This window comes from Haemorhous mexicanus, chromosome 3 (genome assembly GCF_027477595.1).
Source record: "Haemorhous mexicanus isolate bHaeMex1 chromosome 3, bHaeMex1.pri, whole genome shotgun sequence".
In the NCBI taxonomy this organism is placed as follows: Eukaryota; Metazoa; Chordata; class Aves; order Passeriformes; family Fringillidae; genus Haemorhous; species Haemorhous mexicanus.
In genome coordinates, this window is record NC_082343.1 from 26829201 (window position 1) to 26855966 (window position 26766).

Sequence of the window (26766 nt, forward strand, 5' to 3'; positions counted from 1 at the left end):
ATAAATTTTCTTTTCTTCTCTCATTTAAAGGCAGATAAAATTTTATTCTTCTACGATAAATGCAACTGCCAAGTTATCTCTGTATTCTGAAACTTAGGTCCAAGATTTTTTTTACTACAACCACGTAGATAAAAACTGGCAAGCTGCTGTGACAGGTGAAGGCAATTTTTATAAGTATGATAAAAAGTTCAGTTACAATAATTAGCTCTAGGGAAAAACAAGTTTTAAAAATCCCCTTTTTTTCTTAAAGATGAAAAGCGCCAGTGTGTTAATTACAATGGGAGTGAAAAAAACTCATCTATCCCCCCCTGTTTTCCAATAAGTTATCCATACAAAAATAGAAGGGTGAGGTTATAACTATCTGCTTATCACCCTCCTCTGTTAAAATTTGGTATTTGTGGAAAAGAAATAGAATGTTTTATCACCAGAGTATGGTATGAACACAGTGCCTGCAGTCCATGCTGATGTCCCAGACAAAAGCAGCCACGCACATTGCAGAGTTTAAAACGAGTCCAGAACCACGGGGCACAGAAGTGCTGCACCAGGCACTGCTGGAGGCACCCTGCACTCTGTGTCCTCATGACCCAGACTGTCACACTGAGGTTTAGCAACTCAGTGGATAAATCAACCCTATTACAGTCATTAAGGATTATCTTCACCTGAGGTATTTAATTATGAGAGAAGTTTTTATCTAGAGCTTGTGGGAGAGAGTAAATATTCTGAATTTATTTCCCCATTTAAATGGCAATATACTGAAGAGGAATTTCAAATGTTTATCAATTCTCTTGTCACCCACAAACAAATGTGTTAGAAAAAACCATCATTCATCTCACAGTCCTGGATCATTTAGATATACCAAATTATTATAGCATCACCCCCTTTGTTCCTACCATTTCCTTTCTTCAAAGTCTTTCAATACTTAATAGTAGTTTCAGATTATTATTTCTGCCAGAGATACATTATGTGATTTCATGTGGATATTGCTTCCTTAAAGTTGTTTTTGTATGGAGTAATAAATGCAGTCTGAGGTTCAATAATTTCCTTTTGCAAATAATTTTATGAAAACTGTTTAAAATCTTTTTCTTACTTTGAAGCAACAGCTGGCCCACAATTCAATTTTTCCAGAATTTTAGCTTTGTTTTGTCAGCACATTTCATTATCTAATTATCCCTTTTTGCTTTATTATTCATGAGAAATTATGGAACTTGAATCCTTCTTCCAAATATATCCACCAAAATTCATGAAGCTGGGTTTATAGATTAATTAAAAGTAGTTTTGATTAAAATGAAAGGAAGCATGTTTTGATTGAATTAAGAAGTAAAAAAAAAAAGCTTGAAAACATCTAAATTAATGAATACAAAACCAGTTAACTCTGTATAACTCAGCAAGAATAACACAGCTATTTAATAAGCTGAAAATTATGAATGTGGCATAATTAATGAACGTTAGAAGATGCTTAAAAATAGCAAAGTTGCTTTCTTCTCAGTGACAGACATATATCACAAAACATCACTCATTAAAAATGTGTTCTTCACATTTAAGATAAATGCATTTTTGCCTAAAACAAGCCCAACAAAATGTGAAATTCACCAGTCAAAATTCTTGCAATACAATTTTTATTAGGTTTTTCTTCCTATTTCAGTCTGATGAAACTGAATTGCAGCTTAAAATTTGTGTATGTGACTCAAAATTTTCATTAGAAGAAAACAAAACAGAGATAAGTTTGCTGCCAGGAAACAGCAGATTCATTTCACTTGGAAGACCCAGCTGAATCTTCTCTCAGAAGTGCATGGATTGCCTGTTCACACAGAATCCCAGTATGAGGTCTCACTTCATTATTAGAACTTTTTTACCATTAGGATTTAAGCTACTTTTTAAGCTGTCATTCAGCTAAAGGTATGTGTGCTGGGCAGAGAAACCCAACCAGAAGGACTGGCTGATGAGCAAAGAGAAAACCCCAATAAGCAGGCAGGGCTAAGAAAAGGCTAATCTGCCTGATGAGTCAAAGAAAGAAAAGGCAAACCTGAGTGGGTCTCACACACATCCTCCTAAGCAGCCAGCCTGACCAGACATGAAAGAGGCTACTGTGGAGCTGGTGGCATTTCACACTCTGCAAACCTCCCTATTATCTTGCCACAACATGTAACTAAAACCTGTAAGTCTAGAGAAATGAACAAACCAGGCTGGTGGGAGCAGTTTAGAATTGTCCTCAGCCCGCACTTCTAATCAGAACAAACAGCAGCAAGGATACAATGAAGTCTCTTTTTCCAAATCTATACTCTGTCATCCTAAAAACCTAGCCATCATGGTCTTAATCCAGCTGTCCCAAAGGATATAAAGCCACACACATACACACCCCAACTTTCTTTTACCTCTTCCTTTTATTTGCGGGGTGGCAGTGAAACAACTTGAAATTCTTTTTTCCCAGGCTATGTCTTCATAACAGCTCTCCTGTACATACCCACATGAAGAAAACAAATGCAAATACAAGACCAAGGCCCACATTCCTGTTTACTGAGGAAAATTCACAATTAGGAGGAATATTGTCAGCTACCCCACTGACACAAAGAAGCTGACATGGTAAGAGACACAGTATGAACATGTTTATCAAGAGTGCTCAGAAGTACACTGCCACTTGACCCCGCAGCTCTGCTGGTTTCAGCAGAGGTGATCTTCTGGCTCAGGAATGTCTGTATTAACACACAAGCTGAGAAAATAATTAGAAATAAGCTAAATCAATTTGATGCTTTTAGTTCCCAAATTCACATTATAAAATAAAGTGAAATAAAGCTTGCAGCTGTACAAAATTATCTACTTCTATCAACTAATGATTTTAAACTTACAGAGGAGAAAATAAATACACAGGTCTCTCTCAAACATGAGAAAAATATTCAGTATTTTTAAAGTCTGAGGAATAATTTGACACATGAAAAGTCCCAGTGCAGCTTGCTATAGTCACGGTAATAAAATTGTAAAAAAATAGGTGATGTCTTTAAAGGTTGTATTACAACTTCTGAAAGCATTTCCCCATTCATACACTGTCAGTCATAACCTGTGCCTGTACATGTCTCTGTGCAAGAGGCTCAACTCCCACTGCTGCTTATTTACAAGAATTTTGTCACCATTAATAGCTCCATTGGCATCTGAGGAACTCAATATTAGCAACTGTATTCTTTTGTTTGAAATCTAAGCCAACAATTCAAAGCCTACTGAATTTAGGTAAGATTGATTGCTCTTCCAGCAGGGATTGCTGCACCTCTGAGTGCAAACAATAGGGCAAATGCTTCTTCCTTTAAAGAAAATTCTCACCCAGTTAGATGCATGTAACAAGAGGAACATTGGTGGCTACAGCTCTGCAGATCCATCAAACACCACCCACGCTGGTGCCCAGACCCCCAGCTCAAACGCCAAACTCCTCCAACACAAAGCAACACAGCTGACTGCAAGTAAAACTCACAAGAATTTTCCTCTGTCAAAACTATCCCTATAAAAGGGAACATAAACTGAAACATGCAATAAAAGTAACTTTATGTCTAGACAGCATAGCTGATGGGTGGGTTTAACTTGCAGATAAGTTAAATTGAATTCCAAGCATAAATATTAATAATGAGTTCAGCTTTACAAGGTTTGTACAATAAGACAACTGTAAAAAGAAAAGTGGATTTAATGCAAACTGTTTTCCTTTTTTCTTCTTTTATTACAGTAACATCTAAAAATTAATTTGTGTGAGAGGATCCTACTTAGCTGCAACATGTGGGAAAAAAGACAATCCTCAACCCAACAGCCCTCCTGTATTTTCAGTCTCACTGGACTACAAGGCAGCACTGTTCAGCCCAGGTGTGTGTGGATCCAGCCACCTTCCAACAAGGAAGATCACCTGACAGGAAAGAGGACTGGCTCTCTGAGAAACACATCTCTTTACTTATTTTCCATGAATGATGTAGAAATAAAGCTTTTACTTATGTAATCACACATTGTTTCTCAATATGACCCCGCTCTCCCAAAAAAGATTACAGAATAAAGTCTTACAGGCAAGGAAACAGAGATTAAGTGATTTATTTGAAATACACAAAGGATGCATCTCAGAGACAGTCAATTCAGATCCCCTAAGTTCCAGTTCATAGACAGCAGGCATGTGTATGAGAATTTATGCGAGGAAAAAAAAATGCCAAAACTATGTTTTAAGTATACTTTTTTTGGAAGCACTTGGCTCTAAGTGTCAGTACAATATAGATTCTACAATCAAAACTGCACTGAAAATATCAACAGTATTTCCTCAAAGTTCTGTCAGGTTTGGACCACTGATCTTCCTGAAGTTCTTGAAACTACAAAGTTCATAGAAACATAGAAAACTCCCAATGAAGTTTAAACTACAGCAAATACATGAATCATCCTACTGCTGAAGATCAGCAGATTTTTGCCTTACACATATGGACAAGCTATTTATAAATTTTCACTTCCCATCAGGCTCAGCATGATGTCAGCTTACAATAACAAGTTAATGTTAATGTTTTCCAGTAATTTCCACAGTGCCATTTAACTGCAAGTGCCCCAGCCAAGGTAAACTTAAGGGCAAGGAAAGGGCTAACTGCATAATCAGAGAGCAACGTTAATGAATTTTTCATCTCTGCTTTGAACATTTGGAATTGTACCTGCAATGTATTTGCCTTTTGTTCCCAAAGTTTAATCTCACTAGTCAGCTGATTACATCTCCCCCAAAGGGCTCAAGTATTCCTTCTGATTTTAATTAGTGACAGCGCTTCATCGCCTTGTGGATTTTTTTCCCCAGACAAACAAGCATCCTACGCTATTGCAGCAAGTGCCAAACTCAAAGCCAGCAAACATTTTCCAAGCTCTAGTAAGATCAGGCTCTTTGTTTTACAATCAGCAGCACCACAGCAGATGAACGTTGCCTTTGTGAATTCACCAGTAACAGACAATATCCAGAATAAAATGATGAAATTTCCTGGGGGGTCTTCTCTTCAGAGGAATTAGAAGCTGGTCAGAGAGATCTGCTATTTATTGTTATTTTTCCCCCTCCTCTCTTCCACTTGCATGCAACTGATGTGGTTTTGACATAAGGGAATGTCAACAGCAACAGTTTTTATGCCAGAAAAGACTTTTTTGAAAAATAAGTTCTTCCAACACTTTCCCTTACTCAAGGCCACCTTCTCCATTTGCACATGTTTGCCTTTGATTTTTTTATCCCAGAGTACAGCTGTCTCACTGTCTCTAAGAACAGTTTTTTACAGCCACTTAACCCTCTACTCAGCTTTGGATATCGAACTGCACAGAGGTTGCTGCCTTCTGAACACACTGGTGCCAGCAGCAGATGTTAACATGCCCACCACTTTTTTGACACCACATGCTGCTGAAGTTCAACAATTTCAAACATCCTACCCTGGTTTCTGATGAAAGCAAGCTCCCCATTCCCTTCAGTCACATCAATTAGATGAGCAGAGGCCTGATATTGAAATTGGAATATTTAAATTTATTTAACTAACATCCAAATATTTAAATCTTATTTGGTTTTGCTGAAATGGCTCCAAGAGGATCACCAGCTGATCTGTGGCAGCTGGAACACCCAGCAGCCAGAGGACAGTGATGATCAGCTGCATGTGGATTGCTGTGCACAAGCTGTTTGCAGAGCATGAGTCTACACAAATCCTCTGGCATTAGGGCCTCAAAACTGGCAATGAGAACAAGCAGGCACCCATTTTCACTAAAAGCCAGATTGGCTCAAGGCAGCTGAAAACCACACTGCATCAGTAATGGAAGGGACTACTAGGATACTTCATACCCTTTTTCATTCAAATAAACACCAAACACAAGTGGTAAGAGTATCTCAATGAGTTCCTCACTGTGTTATCCCTTTGCAATCAGTACCAATCTGGTCATGCTTGTGTTCACCTCCACCCACCACTCCACAGGCCATGTCCTGTTGCTTCTGCATTTTACCAGCGGCTGCAATTACAAAATCACCCACTAAAATCAACAGTTTCTTAAGTTAACAGATTAAACACTTAATTTTACTACCTTTACATAAACTAAACCAGAATCCAGGGAGAGCTTGTGGTTTCAAGTCACTTCACAGTCTGAATTTGGCAGAACAGAAGTGAGTGGAAGGCCCTGCTACTCTCACTCATAGCTCCATTATTTGTTCATAATCTCTGCTACAAAGCAGCTAAAAGGTGCCACACATTGAATGACTCCTCAGCACACAGATCTTGTGTGCATCTCCCTTATCACCATTTTTAGAGAGGTGCCTCTTCCATACCCTGTCCTCAATCCTGATCACAAAGCTGGTTATCAACAGATTATGCTGGGGATTGATGGTTTATGTTGAAGAATCATTCCATAAAGCTGCATTTTTTTTGGTTTTGTTTTTGTTTTTTGTTTGTTTGTTTGTTTTTAAGCAGTAAAATTTACTACAGAGCTAAAACTACAATCAAGTAGATATAACAGCATGACTGCTTCAAATATAATCAAACACTAAAAGTATTTCAATTTGGCAAAAAAAGACAACAAAATGAATTATCAAGAACTTTGCAGAAGTTAGGGAATCCACAGAAGTAGTTAAAGAGTCTACCGAAATTCTACAAAATTCCATGGTTTAACTGCACTTGGAAAAACAAAATAACTTTATTTGAAACCAAGCTTCTTCTTCCCCTCTCCAAACACCATTATGCATTTTCTGTGCACTTGATCAGGCTAGCTGGCTTTACAATACATTAAAAATTATCAGCCAGCTGCAAAAGGGGAGCCCACCTATTTATAAATTTATTTACTTGATGTTATAAATTTATTTACTTGATCTCTTCTAGTTACAGATAACAACAAAGAAAACAAGTTTTCTTTGCTGAACAAGTTAAAAGGTAAAAATAAAATACTTATTGGTGACATTATAGTTTTAACCATATAGTCTCTTTGAAGAGATACCTTACAGACAGCACTGTTTACAATACAGTAGCAATAATGAGCATGAAAGTTTTGCATTAGAAACCGTGAAAAAAATGAAAAACAATCCTCAAATTTACCACCTTTATTTTAGTTACTGTACAAGCTGTGAAAATTTTGTACTTGTCACCCCCAACAACCCACTTCATTCACAAGAAACCAGTCTAATTAAAGAAAAAGACCCAAGTCAAGTTTGTCTAATTCAGTTCTGTGACACCACCTCCTGCTCACAGCACTGCAATGGAATGGCATTGTCCAGGGACACCTCCCAAGTGCTTCATGCTTCTGTAATTGCAGCACTGCAACTGCTTTGAGGATTTTTGTGGTACATAATCATGGTGCTGTAATTCTATTCAAAGAAGTTGTCTGTGTAAAACCCCAGGGATTTTTTATGTAGATAACCCCATTACAAACTTTGTCCATGACTGAATGCAAAAAATATACAAGTGACTCCCAACCTCTAAACCTTTTTTCCTGTTGTTATATCCAACCTTTATAAATATCACTGATATAAAACTGAATTAAAAGATAACATGTGAATGGAACATTAATTCCTCTGAAAGGAAAAGGCTGATGGAAAACCATTAGCAAGACTCAACTACTCAAAGAGTTGACAAAAAGTTTTAAAGGCTGTGGTGGTTACAAACGTCTCGCTTTCTGAGGAAATCTAATAGTCTACTGCACTCTGAGAGAAAAAAACCAAGAAGTTACTGCTGTAATAATTTGAGAGCTGGACATGATCAGTCTAGGAACATTTGCAACTTGACTTAAGAAATATTTAGGATGAAATCATTTATTTGGACCATGTGATCACAGAACTTCAAAAACTCAACTTTACAGGAAATTAACTTCTTCAACTGTTCACAAAGTACCACATTACACAAGACTGAAAACAGCTTAAAATGTCATTAGAACTATTAACTCTTGTGTCAAATTAAATTAAATGACAATGCTATATATTCAACGTATCTGTCTGAAAGACTAAATTAAATTTTTTTTTTCTCTCTACAATAGGGCTTTTCAGAAAAATGAAAAATTATGAAAATTAAACAACCCAAGGAGCTACATTACTTTGTAGTTATATTTCCTTCTTCAACACTGTGTCTCTATCATTTTTACTAACACTTTCTACTTTTTTAGAGAAAACAATATTCTCCTTTCATTGCTAAAGGCAGTGTGATGTTTCAAAGATAGCACTTTTTTCCTCACCAGTGATCACTGAGAACCAAGAGGCCATACTGTGCATATTTCAAAACTAGTTAAACATAAAAAGCTCATTTTGGCTTTCATAAGCTTTTTTTCACTTCCAACAACTGAAGATGCTTGATACCCCGAGGTGATTACACCAAGTCCCTTCCTTTTGAAATGCTTCAGGATTTTCCATGGGCTGTAGTTTTATGCTGCAAGACAGCATACACACACAAAGCATATGTTTTTTATTAGATGTTACATCAGGAAATAAAGCCTAACAAAAATCTGGCAATAGGGTGTATATGTGAAGTCTTTTAGAGTGTTAATATGTCCATCTCTACATCTTCAGAGCCTTTTTATGGAAGTGGGTAGTATTCACTAGAAGGGAAAAGAGGAGAATCACCAGAGCACACACATATTTCTATGCTGATATTACTAACTTTCCTATTAACATAATAACCCAAAAAGTATTAAGCATGTAGCATGTTTTACATAACATACTGACAACCTGATTTAATATTTCTTCTTTGCCCTGAGTTGGTTTGGGTTCAAAAGTGACTTCATTCCAAAGAGTGAAGGCTCTACCTTATTCCTATTTCTTATGGCACAAAATAATTCAGTAGATACAAAAATCAAGCATGCACTCAAGCATGGCCCCACCTATATTTTCTGGGGGGGGGGGGGGAAGTGAACACTGTGCTCTTTACATTTCCTGTTCTACCTGCCAGCAGTGTCTGCTTCACCAATGAAATAAGATGGACAGAACCTTGGAGGAACAAATGAAAGATCTTCTGCACTTTACAAATGTGAGATGAGCATTTGTAATTTGCGAGATGTGAGTTTGCTATAGAAGTGTTTCATAGGGACTGAGAGAAGTTGGCTTTTCCTACCTTACTCCTTTTTCTCTTTTAAGACTATAAATTTAATACTTTAAAGCTAAACAAACACATGCATTTAGACTGGTGAAAGGAAGAAAAGGTGCTAAGAGAATTCAACCATACTCAAGTAAAACTCAATATGAACTATAAATGCTCAATATCTTCCATTTACCTCAGATGTTTTAGTGTTGAATTCATAAGCAATTTCTCCTAGTGAAAAGGAAAGTTTAATGTTGTTGATGCACTTGCACCAAAAAAGGATGAATCAGATTTTCAAGATGTAAAGTTTTCCCAATATATATCTCTGTCACAAAGACCTTTCTGCAGCTTTGAAAGCACCTCTGTAATTGAGGGAAAAAAATTAATAACTATTGCTTATTTTTCACAATCAAAGCAGGCCAGAATGAACCACAATCTGCAGAGGTTACCTGCCAAATAGAGATTGAGACATTCATTGCAGATGTGAAGATGCACTGAATCTGAAGTTTACACTTCTGAATAAAATCAATACACAGATACATTTGGTCTTCATTTCTGACAGCATTAATTAATGGTGATTACTCCAGTGCAATATGCAACAAAATACCACAACAGCAGCTATTCTGTAAGAGGATGAGGTCCAAAACACAGATAAAAGGGAGCAAACATGTGAAACAAGAGCTGGTGGGAGAGAGTTGATAGTGAGGGTGCCAGAGGAAACAGGGTAGAGATAACAGAGGCATAAGCAACTAGGGAGGGCAGAATAGAAGCACCTGCTGCTTATCGTTCCTTCAGAAGCCTTATTAATTCTTTGGTTGCTTAAAGCTGTGGGGGAGGTTTCCACACTCCCAAACATCAAGGAGACTCTGATGATCCAAAGACAACTGAATCTTGACAGGTGATAAATTTAGAAGCATCCCTCACCCTCTCAGCATCCCTCCTTGCTCTTTTCTGCAGTTAGAGCACACCCATACTGTTTCCAGCACCTAAGGAAGGCTCTGCAGGGTATACCAAGTCTAAGAGCTGCCTGCAGCTCCACTGGAAGCCATATTTTTTCATCACTCAACTTAAAATTCACATTATTATCACTTCTGGCCTTGCACAGGATCATCTCCAAGAGTCACACCATGTGCTTGAGAGCATTGTCCAAATGCTTCCTGAACTCTCTGTCAGACTGCTGCTGTGACCATTCTCTGGGGACTCTGTTCCAGTGCCTGGCCACACTCTCTGCTGTCTTCCTGATATCCAGCTGAAACCTCTCCCAACTCAGCCTCATCCTGTTCCCTTGATTCCTGGTCACACAAGTAAAGAAACCAATACCTGTTCCTCCTCTTCCCCTCACAAGGAAATCGTAACTCTGCAATGAGGTCTCCTCTCAGAGTCCTCTACCCCAGGCTGAACAGACCAAGTGACTCAGCCACTCTCATATGGCTTCCCCTCAAGGCCCTTCATCAACCTCATGGACCTGCTCTGGACACTCCCTAACATCTTTCTTACCTTGTGTCACCCAGAACTACCCCCAGCACTGGAGGTGAGGCTGCCCCAGAGCAGAGCAGGACAACCCCCTCCCTTGCCCAGCTGGCCATGCTGGGCCTGATGTTCCTCAGAACAGGGAGGGCCCTCCTGGCTGCCAGGGCACTGCTGACTCAGGTTCCACTTGCCATTGACCAAGTGGAACATGAGTCAAGGTCCCAAGGTCCCTTTCCATGGAGCTGTTCTCCAACTTCTCATTTCCCAGTCTATACACACAACCAGGGCTGCCCTGTCCCAAGCGCAGAATTGGGCACGTGACACTGTTAAACTTCACAGAGTTGGTGGTTGCCCATCTCTCTCATTTGCTGAGGTCTCTCTGCAGGGTCTCTCTAGCCTCAAGGGAGTTGACAGCTCCTCCCAGTTTAGTGTCACAGGCTTTTCGTTGAGGTTTTTAGCAGAAATGCCCCAGAACTGGAATCATGTAGAACTAGACAGTGGAAAACAAACTGTGCTTCAGTAGAGCTTTGCTCCTCACACTGCCCCTGACCTAAAAGCAAAACATGCGGACAGACCCTTACAAGGAAGGCACCACTCCTACTCCTCCAAATAAACTCTCCACTACTAGGTACAACCATAACACAGCTTCTCCCTGTTAATCACACACCCACATAAACTTTCTGTCCCGTGTACTTTCTTTATGTCTGTGAAACATCTGTACAACCCTTCCTATGCCTGCCTACCCATTTACTGTTCTGGCCTATGCATAAACACCATCGGAGGAACACATTCACAGAGTATGTTCAAGCTCAGATTCAGCCATTTAGAGCCTCAGTAAATAAAAACACACTTTAAGTCAAACAGCCATGTGAAAAAATACTCCAAGAAAACTTTAGCACAACAGTAACTACTTCAAAAATGCTGGTATTTTAAAATACTTAAATATATAAAGGCAAGAAAAAACAGTAGTAAGAAACACTACTGAAAGAAATGGCTGTGACATAGAAACATTTTTAAAAACCAAAGCAATTAACATGCATTAAATTGGTTAAGACAGAGAAAGCACACTATGTGATTAGATGCATTAACACCCTTGATATCTTTTGTCACACACTGGAAAAGTGTCTTCTTGTTTTGGTTTATTTTGTGTCACTTCCTTAGACTTCCAGGTTTTTCCTCCTTTCTTCCTTTCAACTTTTTTGTTCCACTATTCAAGATTCTTGCATCCTGGCCCTCCCTCAACATTGCTAACTCCTTACTGAGTAGCTGCCCACTCACAAACATTTATTCATCTTCATTTGGTTCTCCCACCCAGCATTCTTTAGAAAGCCCATTTTCCCAGCTTTCTCTCCTTTTCATGGAGAATATTCTTCTCTTTTGTAAACAGGCTGAGAGAGCTCCCAAAAAACACAGAAGACACCTTCCCCTATTTCTCACTATAACCTGAACTTCTGAAAACACAGAATAGTAAAAAGGCCTCACTGTATGCAAGAATTTTTCATACATCCTCAAGCAGTCAATACTTATCATGGATGGGCATTTTTAAAAGTATATGTAGAAAGTGTATTCAGGATTGTCTTTCGTTTGGCTCAAAGTTTTAAAGACATGGTTCCTAGATCAAAAGGAAGGGGAAAAAAAATCCTATGTGGATTGGATGGAAAATATGTTTTGGGAGATGAAAAATGAACTCCATGGAGTACTAAATTAATCCACTGCACCACCTAGGAGAATATTATATCTTCAGTAAGCTTTACAAGTTTCAGCTTCTCCCTTCCCAACTGTAAAAACATCCTCTGCCAGTGACAGAGTGATAGGATTGCTTTCCTGACTAATCATGAGGGATACTTATAGATTCATAATACAAAACAGGTGCAAGAAATATGCACAGAATGGAACACTTAAAAATTCAGACTTCACAACAGTTCAACTGTTGTTCTGGGAGGTCTAAATCAAATTACTCAGCCAGTGCCTAGAATAGTTCAACTCTCTTCAGGAAGATTTCAGTAATGAAAAGTAAAACATTGTGCTGAAAGTTGTTTTTCACATGTCCATCATTTAAAGACAAAATAATGTATCCACTGTGAAAACTGTACCTATAAAGAGGATTTATCTTTATTAACACCTAATCAAAGTTGTTTTATATAACCACACTCACAGATAGTGTTTTCAGTCACTGCACTACTATCCACAAACACAGCTAGAGATGCCAGCTTGTATGGATGGCTGTAACTGAGCACCAGGTAGTGTACCTCAAATGGCCACACACACAGAGGCACCCAAAACTTCTGCTAGCAGGGTTGTAGGAGCTTTTATTCATAAAGCAGTGGAACTAGGTGCACTAGAACAGGAGGGCCAAAACGCTTGCAAACCAACTGCTTACCATAAACAGAGTAACAAGTGTCAAAATCTAGGTATGGGAGAGACAGAAGTAGTGCATCCATCAAGGCATCTCTCCCTGCAGAGAGGGGACAAGTGACATGTTCTCCCTGGCACAACCCAGAGTAATCATTACTATAGTTACCTCTTAATCAAAACAGTAGTTGTTTTCACTGACTGATGAATGTTGCTAATCCTGCACTAAACCATGTCTTTTTTTCACTAGAAAGATGTGACCCCACAAGGTTTCAACAACAGAACCTTTGCACATCCTTAGCAGCTGTAAGAGGGAACTCAATTTTGCAGAAACTGAAGAGACCTAATAGATTTGTAAGAGCTGTGTACATCTATGTCCTTTTGAAAAGTGGTGACATGTCTTAGGAAGTCAGAGACAATATTTGGGAGCATTACTAACTGCAGTTAAAGCAACTTCAAAGCCATGTACAACCAGCAGGGCTGCCCAGTCAATCAGATTACGTGTCTTTTTCTCCATTTGTTTTTTTAATTAAAAAAACAGCTGAAAGAAAACCTCTGGCGAAATCTCATCAATGACTCTCTTTCAGAGACTGCCTCCTCCCATTCCTGGAACTCAGCTGCATTTCTGTTGCATTCATAGATACAAATCTCATTCTCAAATGCTCACTGCCTTCTTATATCAGTGTACCCTTATGGAACAGTCAATACAAATTTACAACATAAAGAAATGAGACAACTGTTCTCTTATTGCCAGCTCCATATAAATGATGTTTCCAACCTGACATCAGTATTTCTTCTTTGTTTGTACTAATCTTAAAAGTAAGGCTTATCTTGAACACTAGAAATTGAGATTAGAAGAGAAACAGCTGAAAGGAAGTTTCACTGGAAAACATTTAATTTTAGCAGGTTTATTTCTTTGATCAGTAGACAATGTAAGGCTTGTTTACTACATTGAGTTTTTATAAGCCAACATTGAAATGCTACACTTCAAACTTTACTGCCAAGACAAATAAAATGTAATTCACCATAGACAATGTTCCTAGGCTACTGAATAAAGCTAAGTAAACAACACACTACTTCCGCATGCGTTCCCTCAGAATCTGGAGATCCTCTGTCTTCAAAACAAAACAAGAAAAAACTATGGTCACTGCCAACACTGCTGCTAATTCACATTAAGGATTTTTAGGTGAAACTCATAAATAGTACTCCTCTCTCTTTTACCCAGCAACAAGGACCAGCATCCAAGAATGACCTTCAAAATGTATTTGACTTGTCTCATATTCTCACACCCTACTCACCCGAGTCTGTGGGGTTTTATTACCTATTCAGTCCAATAAAAGGCAGGTTCAGTGACTGCTTGTGAGTTCTCCTTCATGCATCATTCTTCTCAGCTTTATTTTCAAATTATTTAAACTGCATTTAGTCCTCTGAGTAAGTATTCAAGTATTAAACTCATAAAACACAAGAGTGATCACAATCTGAAATACCTAAAGCTTGACCTTCCTTTGGAGCCATTTCAGCTAAAATCCTCCTCCTCAAAGGAAGGAAAGAAGCATCTGCATTCATCAGGCAGACTCTCATTACTTTCATCAAAAACAACCTGGCTTAATACAATTCTGCCTGATAATTAAACTACCTAACATACTGATGCTTTCATCATGAATTGCTGCTTTTCATCAGTACAACCATGTACTGAATTTTTATCTTCCAAAAAGTCATATCCATACATCTCTGGCTCAAAAGTGCTGGAAGCTAAGATAGCACATGCAGATGTTTCTCCAGCTGTTTTATCTGCCTTACTCTTTTTTTTCCTGGGCTTGTGCTATCAGTCCTTGCTGGAGGGAGCACCCTGACTCAGACAAATCTTAACATGACCCAGCATGGCTGTTATAAGGTTGTGTTCTTGTCCCGATTTTCTTGCTGCTCTAATGAAGGCTCCAACCATCCTTTAAATCAATTATTTCATCTTTAAATCCCTTCTTCCAGCTCTCCATTAAGATTTCAAGAATCAGCATACCCAAAGAGTTGATACACATAATTTAAAGTTCTACCATTGCACAAACTCCAGAAATATTTTAAAACAAGGAAATAGTACATGACTTTCATAGTATTCAATGCCAGACTAGATGGGTTTCTGAGCAACCTGGTGTAGGAGAAGGTGCCCCTGCCCAGGGCTGGGGGGTTGGAACCTGATCTTTGAAGTCTCTTCCAACTCAAACTCCATGATTCTATGATAAAAGTCCTGTACAGAAAAACCTACTATGCAACCATGAAAGTGTTTTAATCATATTATTATTTTTTGATACAAGGGCTCTTGATTCTTCCATTTTAAGAATTTTCAGAGATGGCTCTAGTTCTATAAGATGCTGCTACTTCCTGAAAAGTAACTAACTTCTTGACCCAATGAAGTCAGTAGGAAGTTTAATTTTTACAATGAATGTTAAAAAATGTAAAGAGTTATGAAGTCCAATATCTCCTATAAGTCTAATTTCTGTCACATGCAACTGAGTCAATGTGACTCATTCTGTTCTTCAGATTTGAGATGCAAGTGTTGCTTGTTTCAAAAACTAAACAAAAAAGGTTCAAAATCTCAAAACAGCACTCCTTGCACGAGACGTTGCATTCATATGCCTAACAGAACTGTTTGAATTAGTGACCACAAAAAACAAACAAACAAGGAAAAATCAACCTCACACACACACAAACACACACTTCTTTGAACCAGCTGGCTGCTCTGACACCACAGAATTTTGTGGATAAAAATAAATTTTGGAGAAAGTTTGAATATTAAGCATAACAATTTGTGAAGAGCAAATGACTGCTGATTGCTGAAACTCAAAGCAACATTAAGTGATTTTCCATTTTTATCTTCATGAAGTTTTAACCCTCCACCAAAGCATAACAAATTCTCCATTTCATCTGCCAGTTATATTTTGTATGGCTTTAAGAACAGATCCCCAGAGAGAAGGAATACAGTTTTTCTCTCACAATGTAAAACATAGGCATATGCTCAGGGAACAAATCTCAGGATAAATCAGCAGGAGTGACAAAGTAACAGGAATTAGTGGGAAGATGGCAGCAAAGCAAAGAGAAGCTACCAGCCAGGCCTCAGATGAGAAGATAGGGGATAGGCTGAAATGTCCCTAGAGACCACAGCAGAGCAAGCAGAATTTCTGTGACTTTTGAGTTATAGCAGTGACCAAAACCAGTCACAACAGGAAGGATCCACCTGCAAGAACATGCAAGACCAGCAGAGAATTTTTTTTTTAAATTTTATTCTATGTGGTTATTTGACTGCTTGTACAAAGTACCACCAAAAATGTAAATACTCATCAGGACCAAAGCAGATTCAAGACAGAAATTGGTCTTTAATGATATAAGCAGCTGGGAACTTCTATCAAAAGCTTTATTTTGGACCATACAATCCATCTCCTGGTGAAGGCAGTAAATGGAGGCACACAGACAAAGTCATGTTGCTCCCTCTACATATAAGCAGCAAGTGACGAGGGAGAAGTCACTGAATCCTCCTTCCTCCTAATCCATGCTTTAAAAATTCCAAAGAGATTGCAAAAAGCTCTTCAAATAGAATGGCCAAATAATAGAAGCAACCTTCAACATTTCAGAACAAGGCACAGACAAGTTAATGAAAACACAATGTCTCTTTTAATAACTTTCATTGACCTAATCCCCTGCGTTCTGAAAATATGTAACTGTAGGCTTGCCAAAGTGAATGTGAAGATCAAACTGATAAAACATAAGATAATGAGTCAACTGATGTGCAGATTCATTCATATGAAAAACAAATAAACCTTAACAGTAATTATGTCTGCTCATGATTAATGGCAGCTGCCCAATGGATTCTTCTTGATATGACCAGCATGTAAGGGTATATACACTCTCATTGGAGTACAGATTTTTCCAGTATACAAATGTGAAAAAGATTTCTGGAAACTAATGAGTGCAGAACTGTGACTGAAAGCTCCAGTCATACCATTGCTATTCCACTGTACTAAAAACAACTGGATTCTCCATCTATGAACATCACACAGGCTTTGAAATCCAGCATCAATCATGTTAACTGATTCTCTCAAGATAAAAACAAAAGCTGAAGTCTAACATCTGCTTTGCCTGGCAAACCAATCTGAAAGTTTATGCATTTGGGAGGGTTTTTTAATCATCATAAATAACCCACAGCCAGATGAATTAAAGGTGCTGCCTTGTTTTCTGGACAAATCTTTATAGGGTCCCTGTAACTTTTCTTCACTTCTAAGCACTCAAAGGAAGGGTTTAAAGAATTAGAGGAATTAAAAGGTCCATGTGCAGATGCAGTCTGTGATCTTGCTAGCATCACAGAGGGAAGATACAATAGCTGACATGTTGGGGTAAGGCAATGGAGGGATACAGGTCCCTTAGGAAGGACAGCTAGGGGAGATGAGAAGATGGGGGTTGACCTCTGTGTGGCAGAACAGCTGGAATGCATAGAGCTTTGCCTGGGGGTGGGTGATGAGCCAGCTGGGAGCTTACAGCCAAGAACTGAAGTGGGGGTGACACTGCAGGGGGTGTCTGCTACAAGCTGCCAAACAAAGCAGAACAAGTGGACAAGGGCTTCTACAGGAAACAGCCTTGTGCCCCCAGGTCCTGCTCCTCATGGGGGGCTTCAACCACCCTGGCAGCTGCTGGGTGACCAACTCAGCATCATGTAAGCAACCCAGAGGCCTCCAAGAGAGCACTGATGACAACTGATAAAAGCAGCAGAGGAAACAAGGAGAGGAGCTCTGCTGGAACTCAATTACACCCAAAGAATGACTGATTGAGGATGTTAAGGTAAAAGGCAGCCTTGCCTGGCTCATTCTAAATTTCTCCTTTTTTTTTTTTTTTCTGGAAAGATTGAATATATACTGCAGAAATTCCAATCCAAAAGAGGCAGAAGGTCAAAAGAACATTTGATCCTCTGATAAGGAAACCTCACAAACTTCCCAAATATTTGTAAGTTCCTTGGCAACTGCTAAAAGTCAAAGATACACAAGCCTTTAGGCTTCCCTAGTCAAATTTTGATACTCTTCCAGAAGTCCCTACAAAAAGCTCTGGATGAGCTCTTCCTTTCAGCTGATCAGCTAAAAAGCTGAGATCTTAAAACAAAACAAGCCAGAAAGACTTCCTTATTCAAGAAAACTAGTACAAAATGTTTGCATTTTCTTGTGAATTAGAAACTTTATTTCCTTCCCCCAACCCATGCCAATTTGGTTTATGAAGCAAAGCAGAAACTGTACTCATAAAGGAAACATTAAGCATTGAAAAGATTTTTTTGGTTGCCTTATTTAAGTCAGTGCATTTGCCTATGATGCAGAACTGCTTCTTGAAGAATATCATCAGCTCCCCAAGTGTTACAGAAGCACAGCACCCCCTTGCATAATTCTTGAAAAGAATTGTTCTGTAAAATCTGTAATGCATAACATTATTTTATCCTCATGGACATTCCTATTCCTATGCAAACTGAGCCACAGTTAAAACACTATGGGGAAAAAGACATGTTTTCACATAATGCAGAGGTCTCAAGTTAAACACAACACATCTACATCCACGGTCATAAAAGCACTTCTTGGCAATCTCAGCATTTTGAAAACCAAGCCATGTCTGGACAAGCACTACATGCTGAACTGTTTTTGAATGATTTTTCTATAAATTACATAACTCTGAAACATAACTGAAATATACCTTCACAATTTACTACATCTGGCACTGCCACCTAATTCTGAATAATTCCAGCCTTCCTTTTCAGAACTTGACAGTATATGAACACTGAAATAAAAAGCTCAAGCAATGAACCTATTAGCTTCTCATGTGACTGAACAAATCAAATGACTGAATTCCATTTTCATAAGATATTGGCCTTGTATTACTGGAAAAATGTATATTTTTTTGAGTTTTGTACAGACTTGCTCCTTTCAGTAGAAATTTTTGTCTTGGTTTTATATCAAGGAGGATGATCAATCCTCCACTGTGTCATGGAAAAGCAGTGCAAACAGTTTTGAACACCCAGATCACCATCTCTTCAAGTCAGCCTACTGAGAAATAGTGCTTTAACCAATAGTCCCCATAACATATTTCTAAATTTCAATAAGCCCTACCACCAGATTTGCAAGTCCCAATTAACACTGATAAAAAGGAAACTGAAACCAGGCATCCAGCAACCCCCAAAAAGTCACACGTCAGCCATACACTAAATTAAATTAAGCATTAAATAAAGATTTTGAGTACTCTTGATTCATAAGCAGTAGCAGTAAAGCCCAAGACAAATGTGAGAAACCAAACCACTGAACTGTTATGGTAAGACTGACATTTTTGGAAGAATATGATTCTCTGACAGTATGGTCTCTCCTTGCGCAATACAAATTGAAGAAGTAGCTCCTAGCAGCTGCTCAAAACTGATGAAAAATCAGGTTAAAACTCTGGGAATATCTCCCACCTCATAGGTGTGAAAAGCTCCCTACAATATGCATAAGATCACATTAGCAACACTGAATTAAAAACCAGATCATTCTTTCGGCTCTTTCATATCTACCCTCCATTATTATTTTATTTTTTATCATCTTTCTTCTCCAGGTAACTGAAGAGAAGGCAGTTAACTCTATACACTACTGCCAGTCCATACCCTCACGAGTAGTTATAATCATTCTGGATTGAGAAAGCATTTCATTCTCACTGTTGGAACAACCCTCTCTTCCTAACACTTCAGGAGCTGTGACACAGCAGGGTTGCACAGCCAATGTGAGGATGGCAATCCCCCCCTTCCCATCCAGACACGGCATGTATCCCCTGCATGTATCAGGTGCATCAACTGCTTTTCAGAGCAGGAGCCCATCCCACACCCTGCAAAACCCTTCACTGTGACAACCATCATTCAAATCCAGATTCAGCTGCCCAAAACCCTTTAATAGGTAAAGTTGACATGAACAGCCCTAGAGGGACTTCACCCATTTCCCAGATTTTCCTGAAAGTCTTGATTTTAAAGGGAAATAATATGCCTGAAAAGATACAATTAAAAACCAAATAAAAACAACCATACACACCCCAACACAGAGCTTACAGTGGGAACCTGTCCCTAGAAAGCTTGCCAACTAAGACAGACCAACAGAGCTGATCGTGTACAATGTGGCTTTGTTGGAGGGTTGCTTGTGAAAAACAGGCAATAAAAATCAGTAACTTATTACCGTGATAGCTTAAAAATGAAACACAGTGAACTGACTGCCATAAACCAGGGGAATGATATATGGAGAATGAAGAAATTTCTGGTAAGTGAGCTGTTCTTCAGAATGTTTCCAGAAGACAACAGTATAAAGCTTACCATAACTTGTACAGCACACTGACAGAAAGCTGTTGGTGTAGCAGGAAAAGCAAATGGAGTGATAAATAATTATGTGGGTCAGTAGCAAGTCTGAATATATATACAATGCTATTGGTGCATGGAGTTCAGCTTCGCCTCAGATTTGCTCAGTCGTTTTGGGCAAGTCACAGAGATCTCTCTGTAAATACATTCAGATAGGGATATTTGCTCTTAAAGCACTTTAATCTCTGGAGATGAAACATGATATGAAATGCAAATGTTACTACTTACAGCTTACTGCCTTCAAATGACAGCTGAAATGTGCATTCCACATTTATCATCTGACAGAATAAACTCAAAAGCAGTCTCCATGTATGTTTTGACAACGTGTGAACGTTATGCACAACTCATGGTATCTTATGTTATCTGGCTGTCAAGTATGACCAAAAACTTTTTTAAAAACCCCAACAGTAAAAAAAAAAATAAATTAAAACCCTCACAAACAAAACCAAATGAATGCAAACCAAGCCTCCCAAGCTTACTTGCAGCAGGGTTCCATGAACAGAGTTCTGTCTCATGCCAGGAGCGGCAGAGTCTGGGAGCCCCCGCAGCAGGGCCAGCACCGTGTGCGGAATTTCCGTGGCCACAAGGAAGGGAACGAGGGCCCGGCCCGACATCTCCCGGCAGCGGTACACGGGGCTGTGCCCACACCTGCAGAAACCAGACACACCTGTCAGGTGCCATCCTGCAAGCCACCGGGCTGCCCACAACCGGACAAAGGACAGGGCAATGAAACCAAACCATATTTCTCACAAATCCAATACACAGTCTTCTCACAGTGAAAGGTAAGCCACACCAGAGCTATGCCAGAGGATTTGTTGTCATTTACAAGTTCTGGTGTTTACATAAAGGAAAATAAAAAGGAAATAATGCAATTCTTTCCTTTTCTTTCTGGATGTTTATGTTACTTACTAATCACATTTAAATGTATAATGAGTTTGACTTAAACTGTTAGCTCGATGTAGTCAATCAGATGTTTCCATGAGAACACAACATAGTATCTAGTGAATTTTGGGCCAAACGTCCCTCTGGTTTTTAGAATACCTTTAAAGGCAGGAAATAAAAAAACACACTGGAAAATAATTTCCCATTATTTATAATTAGTATTTAAAAGAAAAACACTTTTTATTTAAAATTAACTGCTAAGATGCAAGACTCTATATAAAGCAAATGCCAAAAAGAATCCTCTATCTTTAGTGCTATTAAGGTTTTCATGACTAGCCAAAATTTATGAAAATACATTGAGAATGAGCAAACATTAACACATGAACCAGTCATCTACTACTTCAGTAGCATGTATAATGAATTGGCGTGGAGTCCCTCATCAACTAAGGTTATGCTAAGTCTTTCAAAGCCAGCAATTCTTGCTTGTGTCAACTTTGGTAATGCAGGTACAATTGAGCCACACAGAGAAAACTACCTGTAGGGTTTAGACATGAAAGGCCAAATGTCTTAGGTGATGGAAAATGCAGTATGGCTGAAGTTATGCTCTGCTACCTCCCAGGTGATTGTGATGACTTGAGAGATGGCCTTCTCTACTCCAATACTCCCATCTCTTTGCTCAATTGCTTCCTATGTCTTTTCAGCTTACACAATCCCAGGTAGATGAGCTTATCCCCTGCTAAAATGATTTTGACCTCTGCTGAAGAAAAACCCCAACAAACCCTGCAGTGTCATGCCTACATATTTAAAAATTAAATGACATTAAACGGCATTCTAAATTTTCAAGTATTTGTATCAGATTTAAATCTAAAGTCAAAGCAGAAGTTTACTTTAGTTCAAATAAAAGCAATACAGAGAACAGGTTCCATCCTGAACCAGCAACCAAATTAATAGGGTTTTGAAGACTAAGAAACTAAACAGTCTCAACTGAAATAGATACATTATCCATTGGCAGACCTGAAAGACACAGATCTCCTTCAGAGGAACAAGAGAGAGGAACTACCCCAGAACAACAGGTTTTTGAAGCAATTTTCACTCTTGCAAATATGGTTGTATGTTCTATTATGATTTTTACAAAGACCATCTTTACATTTCCTTTTCCCAGACTGGCCATCCTTCACAACAGGATGCTAAAGGAGAACAGTCTCAATTAGAAGCTCTGCCATAGGGATAATCTTCAATCCTATACTGACAAGGTGCAAGAAGAAATTCAGTTTGGCTATTCCTAAAAGAATGTCCTTTTTTTTTTTAATAACAAAAGCATTTTAATTCTACTTCACAGTAAACTGAAACCTAAGCAGCAATTGTTTGCAACCATTCTTTCAGCTCTGCTGAACCATGTTCTCTTAATTTTGTTTATGACCTTTTACAGATCCCAAGGAATCTGTCATGTTTTCACAGGAGGAATGGAAAATGGGTAAAATTCCAGAGTTTCCTCTAATTTGTGCAAGGGTACTTTCTAACACTACATGCTTCAAGAGGGATTTTTTTCCTCAAACACAATGCAACGAATTACTACATATTTTTAAATAACCTGTCTTTAACTTTTTTGTCTAGTAAAAACATCAAAGACTTATAACACATGCACCTACATAGATGTAGAAAAAGTATTTTTTATGACAAATTTTGTTCCACTCTATTATTTTATCAAATTTATTATGAACATAGAAGAGACTCCTCTGTGTTTAGAAAGAAGAAAATAGTTTCATGTTATAGGCAAAATTTTCTCAGCTGCCTGGAGTCCTCCTGCAGAGCAACCACACAGGTGCCCAGTCATGGAGAGCTCCCCTAGGACACCGTGGGCCCGGCTCTGCAACCTTCTGTGCCTGAGGGAAATTCGATCCCACAGCTCCTACCTGCCCAAAGGGCAAGCCAGCCACCAGCCTGCCACTGTCCTCACACCTGCTGTACATTCATGCACACTTCTCCCACTCCAGGGTGCAGGGACTCACACCTTAGTGGGAGCTCTGAGAACAGCAGGCCTATGAAGTCCGTACTAACAAAAGTTTAGAAACAATAAAGCATCTGCTTTATAGGAACATGAATGGGAACAGATGGAAGGTATTTCATATCAACAAATAGCTTCCCAAATCTGAGAGGGGTTAAAATTTCTACTGTTTCTTCTCATTTATTTAAAATATTTGTTTAAAAATCTAACACTCAAAGAAAACCAATTGCTTTCAATCCCCATCCCCCAGCAAGAAATAGCACTGATAATATTTCAAAAATACTCCTCCTTTCACATGCATATGCCAGATGTCATGCCAAGTCACCACTAGTGACCTATCCCTGAACTTCTGCATACCCTGAAGGCACTTAGGTGAACATCTCTCATGTTTTGAAGGCACTTGGCTTCATTCCTGAATCATGCAAGAAGTTTGCCAGGACAATGTCAAAACCTACACTAGTTTTTCCATCCTCTAGCAGCACCCTAGAACAGAGAGTTTGGATATTTACTGGATCCCACTTACATTTAACCTCTCACCTGTAAATAAAACTAAACAGGATCAATTCTCAAAAAGGGACAGAAAGACTGAATACAAATAAAACAACTGAGCAACAGAAAAATAACATTTCAACCAAATCCAGTAATTTTTTGCTCATTGTTATACCAAGCTCCAAACCATACACTTTAACACTGAGTCCACTACCTGAATTGGTAAAAATTTATTTTACCTTGAATTCAGAAACCATTAAAGGAAGCGGTCTCCCAAACTGTATCAAGAAATATTATTGCACAATTCTGGCAATCACAGTAACTTAGTTGGTATCTGCAGCAAAACCCAGCAACTTAAGAAGCATTTTAAGGCTATGAAACCATTCAGGTTACTCCTCCTGCAGCAGTTTAGCATGCTGCCATCCCTGAGATGAGTCTCATTTACGTGACAGCAGTTGCCTTGAGGGGATACTGGCAGAAAAGGACCTCCAAACACTGCACTTCACCATCCAGACTCTGAGCTTTACCTGGCAAGAGCACAATGCAATTCTGCTGCAGGCTCTTCCTCTCTGCAGGAAATAACAGCAATGGAGTCTTGCATCCATTTGGACAGCATGGATGTGTGTGCAAAGCTGCATTTAAAACTGCTCCATCTTCTCTGATCTAAAAGGTGCTTGGGGGTGGTGGAGGGGAAGTGCTTCAACTACGTGACACTACCTTTTCATGCAGGTCTGATACAAGCAGACTTTAAAATCTAGGAATTATCTAAAATGTTCTCATATGTAAAAACATACATTATTGCCAGCCTTATTTTATTACACTTCAAAGCAGCAACAAGAACGAAACTTGCAGAACCCTCATGTGATATACTTCTATTCAATCCTGAGGGCTATTAACAACTGTAGTATTTCACCTTGAACTCAGTACTGTTTATCTAGGTGCATGAGGCACTGGATGTAAACATGTTTACTTGAAACAGTCCATGATCAAGAACAAAAAGTCAATAAATCTGAGAAGGTTTCGCTTGGTGTAACCGTAGATTCAATTCAATGCATTTCCACTGCTCCGTTCCAGCTTCAACACTCAGATCCTGAACTACCCTCCCAACTGATGTGATTTATGACCAGCTCTCATAAGGCACAAAGATTCCATACTCCTCTGCACACATCAAAGTATCTAATTTATTACTCTGGCTACAAACTACAGAACACTAGCTGTAAATAATATCTTAAGCTTCTTTTGGGAAAAAAAAAAAGAAAAAACAAACCTGCAGGTGTTTCCTATGTCCTTATTTTCCACCCTTATTTCTCCCCAGTAACAGACTTCATATTACCCAAATTAACTATGCAAATAAGGATTACCTTTTAGATAAAGGTCACAGAAACAAGTGAGTAGAATTAATTTGAAAAATTACACCTGTTGCTGAGAATATGTTCATTATACTAAATTCCTACAGTTATAGGAAGGACTAACAAGGAGAGGAATGTCTACTTCCAGGTTTTACTGGCTGTTGTCACACAATCTGTGCATTACTAACAAAGTCATTGCTAATTAATGAAACAGTGAATGTTCTGCACAAGGGGCCTCTGAGCTTCTAAGTCAAACCAAGTATCCTACCATCATCACAAAGAATTTGGGAGAAGCATACAGCATGAGGTAGGAAAGGCTTTGCAATTCAAACCAATCACCTCTGCCTGCAAGTTAAAGCATTTTAACAGCCACCAGGGCTTTTAAAAGATAAAAGTGATTGAAAAATATAAATAAACAAAAGTCACACACATGGGACTCTTTAAATCCTCATAGCTAGCTGTGCCACAAGGTCGTAACAAATGCACGCTAAGAAAAAATGGTGGTAAATCTTCTGTCTGAATCTGTACAGACAGGGTAGATAGTATGAGAGGGAGATTCTGCCTTTCCTCCATGATGCAGCTGTACAGTCCCAGTTATGTCATCAGTTCTAAAGCAAGAATTAAAACCAAGAAATTAGAGCAGGGAAAAACATGGATGCTGGTCAAAGCTCAGAAAGAAAAGTATTTGGCAACAGATTCAGCTCCTATTACAAGGAGCTGGTTATTAAGATTCAAGAGCATTGTATGCATTCCTCATTATTATATACTAGTTCATTTTTTCCCCTTCAAATTATCTCCTAAAGGAATACCTTTAGCAACTTCAAATGCAGTGTGACAGACTTCCAAGCTAAGTGGGGTCCAAAAATAGAATTAAAAGCAACACTCACGCTTCCACACAATTAAGCAACTTGGACTTCTTACTGTAGATGAATCAGCAGGACACTACCTATTTCTTACTGGGAGAGTAAGGTTTCCTGCAATACCAATGATAATTTAGTACACATGTACCTACAGCTTCTTTTGTTCATTTATTGATTCCCTTGGTTTATGTTTTTCTGATGGAAATGCAACGATTTTGCTTTAAAAAAAAAAAAAAAAAAAAAAAACCAGAAAATCCCAAGACTTGATACAACTTCTCATTATTTACCTGAAGAGTAGGAAAATATTACAGAACTACTAGCAGTTTGCTGGAGGTTTTAGATCTACAGTCAACACATACACATAGCTCAGAAAGTGTGTGAACAAAAACCATGGACAGAAACAAGCCAAAATTAATTTCACATTATTTATGCAGTACTAATCCTATAAATTCTTATCTATTTCCTTTAAAGTGAAGTTAATGGTTGCCCAAACTTCTAGTCTCGTTATACCCAGTGTTAAGTATTTTATTCTTCCAACTTGGGCAATTAAGATAAAACCCTATGTTTTTGTAAGGGCAGTATTTTCCACAAGCACTTAATGAAGCAGAGTAGCCATAAATACTGCAGAAGGTATGTAGGCAAAGTACACAGGCTTTTATTTGTGAAAGCTGTCCACAAGCTCTGCCAGGAGCTGTTTCTCCATGTCTCCAAAGGCTTTTTAAGGAAAAATTATAGACATTTCTCTCTTCTTGTCACCAAGGTCCAGGTTAATGTAAACAAGTGGCCAACTGATACCAAGCTGAATCAACATCAGAAACTTGAATTGTTGTGGTTTAGCAAGCCAAAACACCTAGGATCTCTCACATCTGAGTCTATGAAAACTATTACTAATGCTGTGTATAAACTTCAGAGAAACAGAAATATGTTCTTGTCAAATGGAGATTTCCTACAGAACATGCTGACGCAA

At 38.6% G+C, this 26766-nt stretch overlaps 1 protein-coding gene across 4 annotated transcripts in view; it reads right to left on the bottom strand.

Annotated features, from left to right (window-relative positions):
* The window catches only part of THADA (THADA armadillo repeat containing), a 152811-nt gene that overhangs the window by 66961 nt on the left and 59084 nt on the right, over window positions 1–26766 (bottom strand). For 3 of the 4 annotated variants that reach the window (XM_059841162.1, XM_059841163.1, XM_059841164.1), the window contains exon 29: window positions 20694–20862. The exons of the other annotated variant lie outside the window; for it this stretch is intronic. In XM_059841162.1, the coding sequence (XP_059697145.1) occupies window positions 20694–20862 (169 nt within the window). The remainder of the gene's footprint in view (window positions 1–20693; window positions 20863–26766) is intronic. 4 annotated transcript variants of the gene reach the window in all.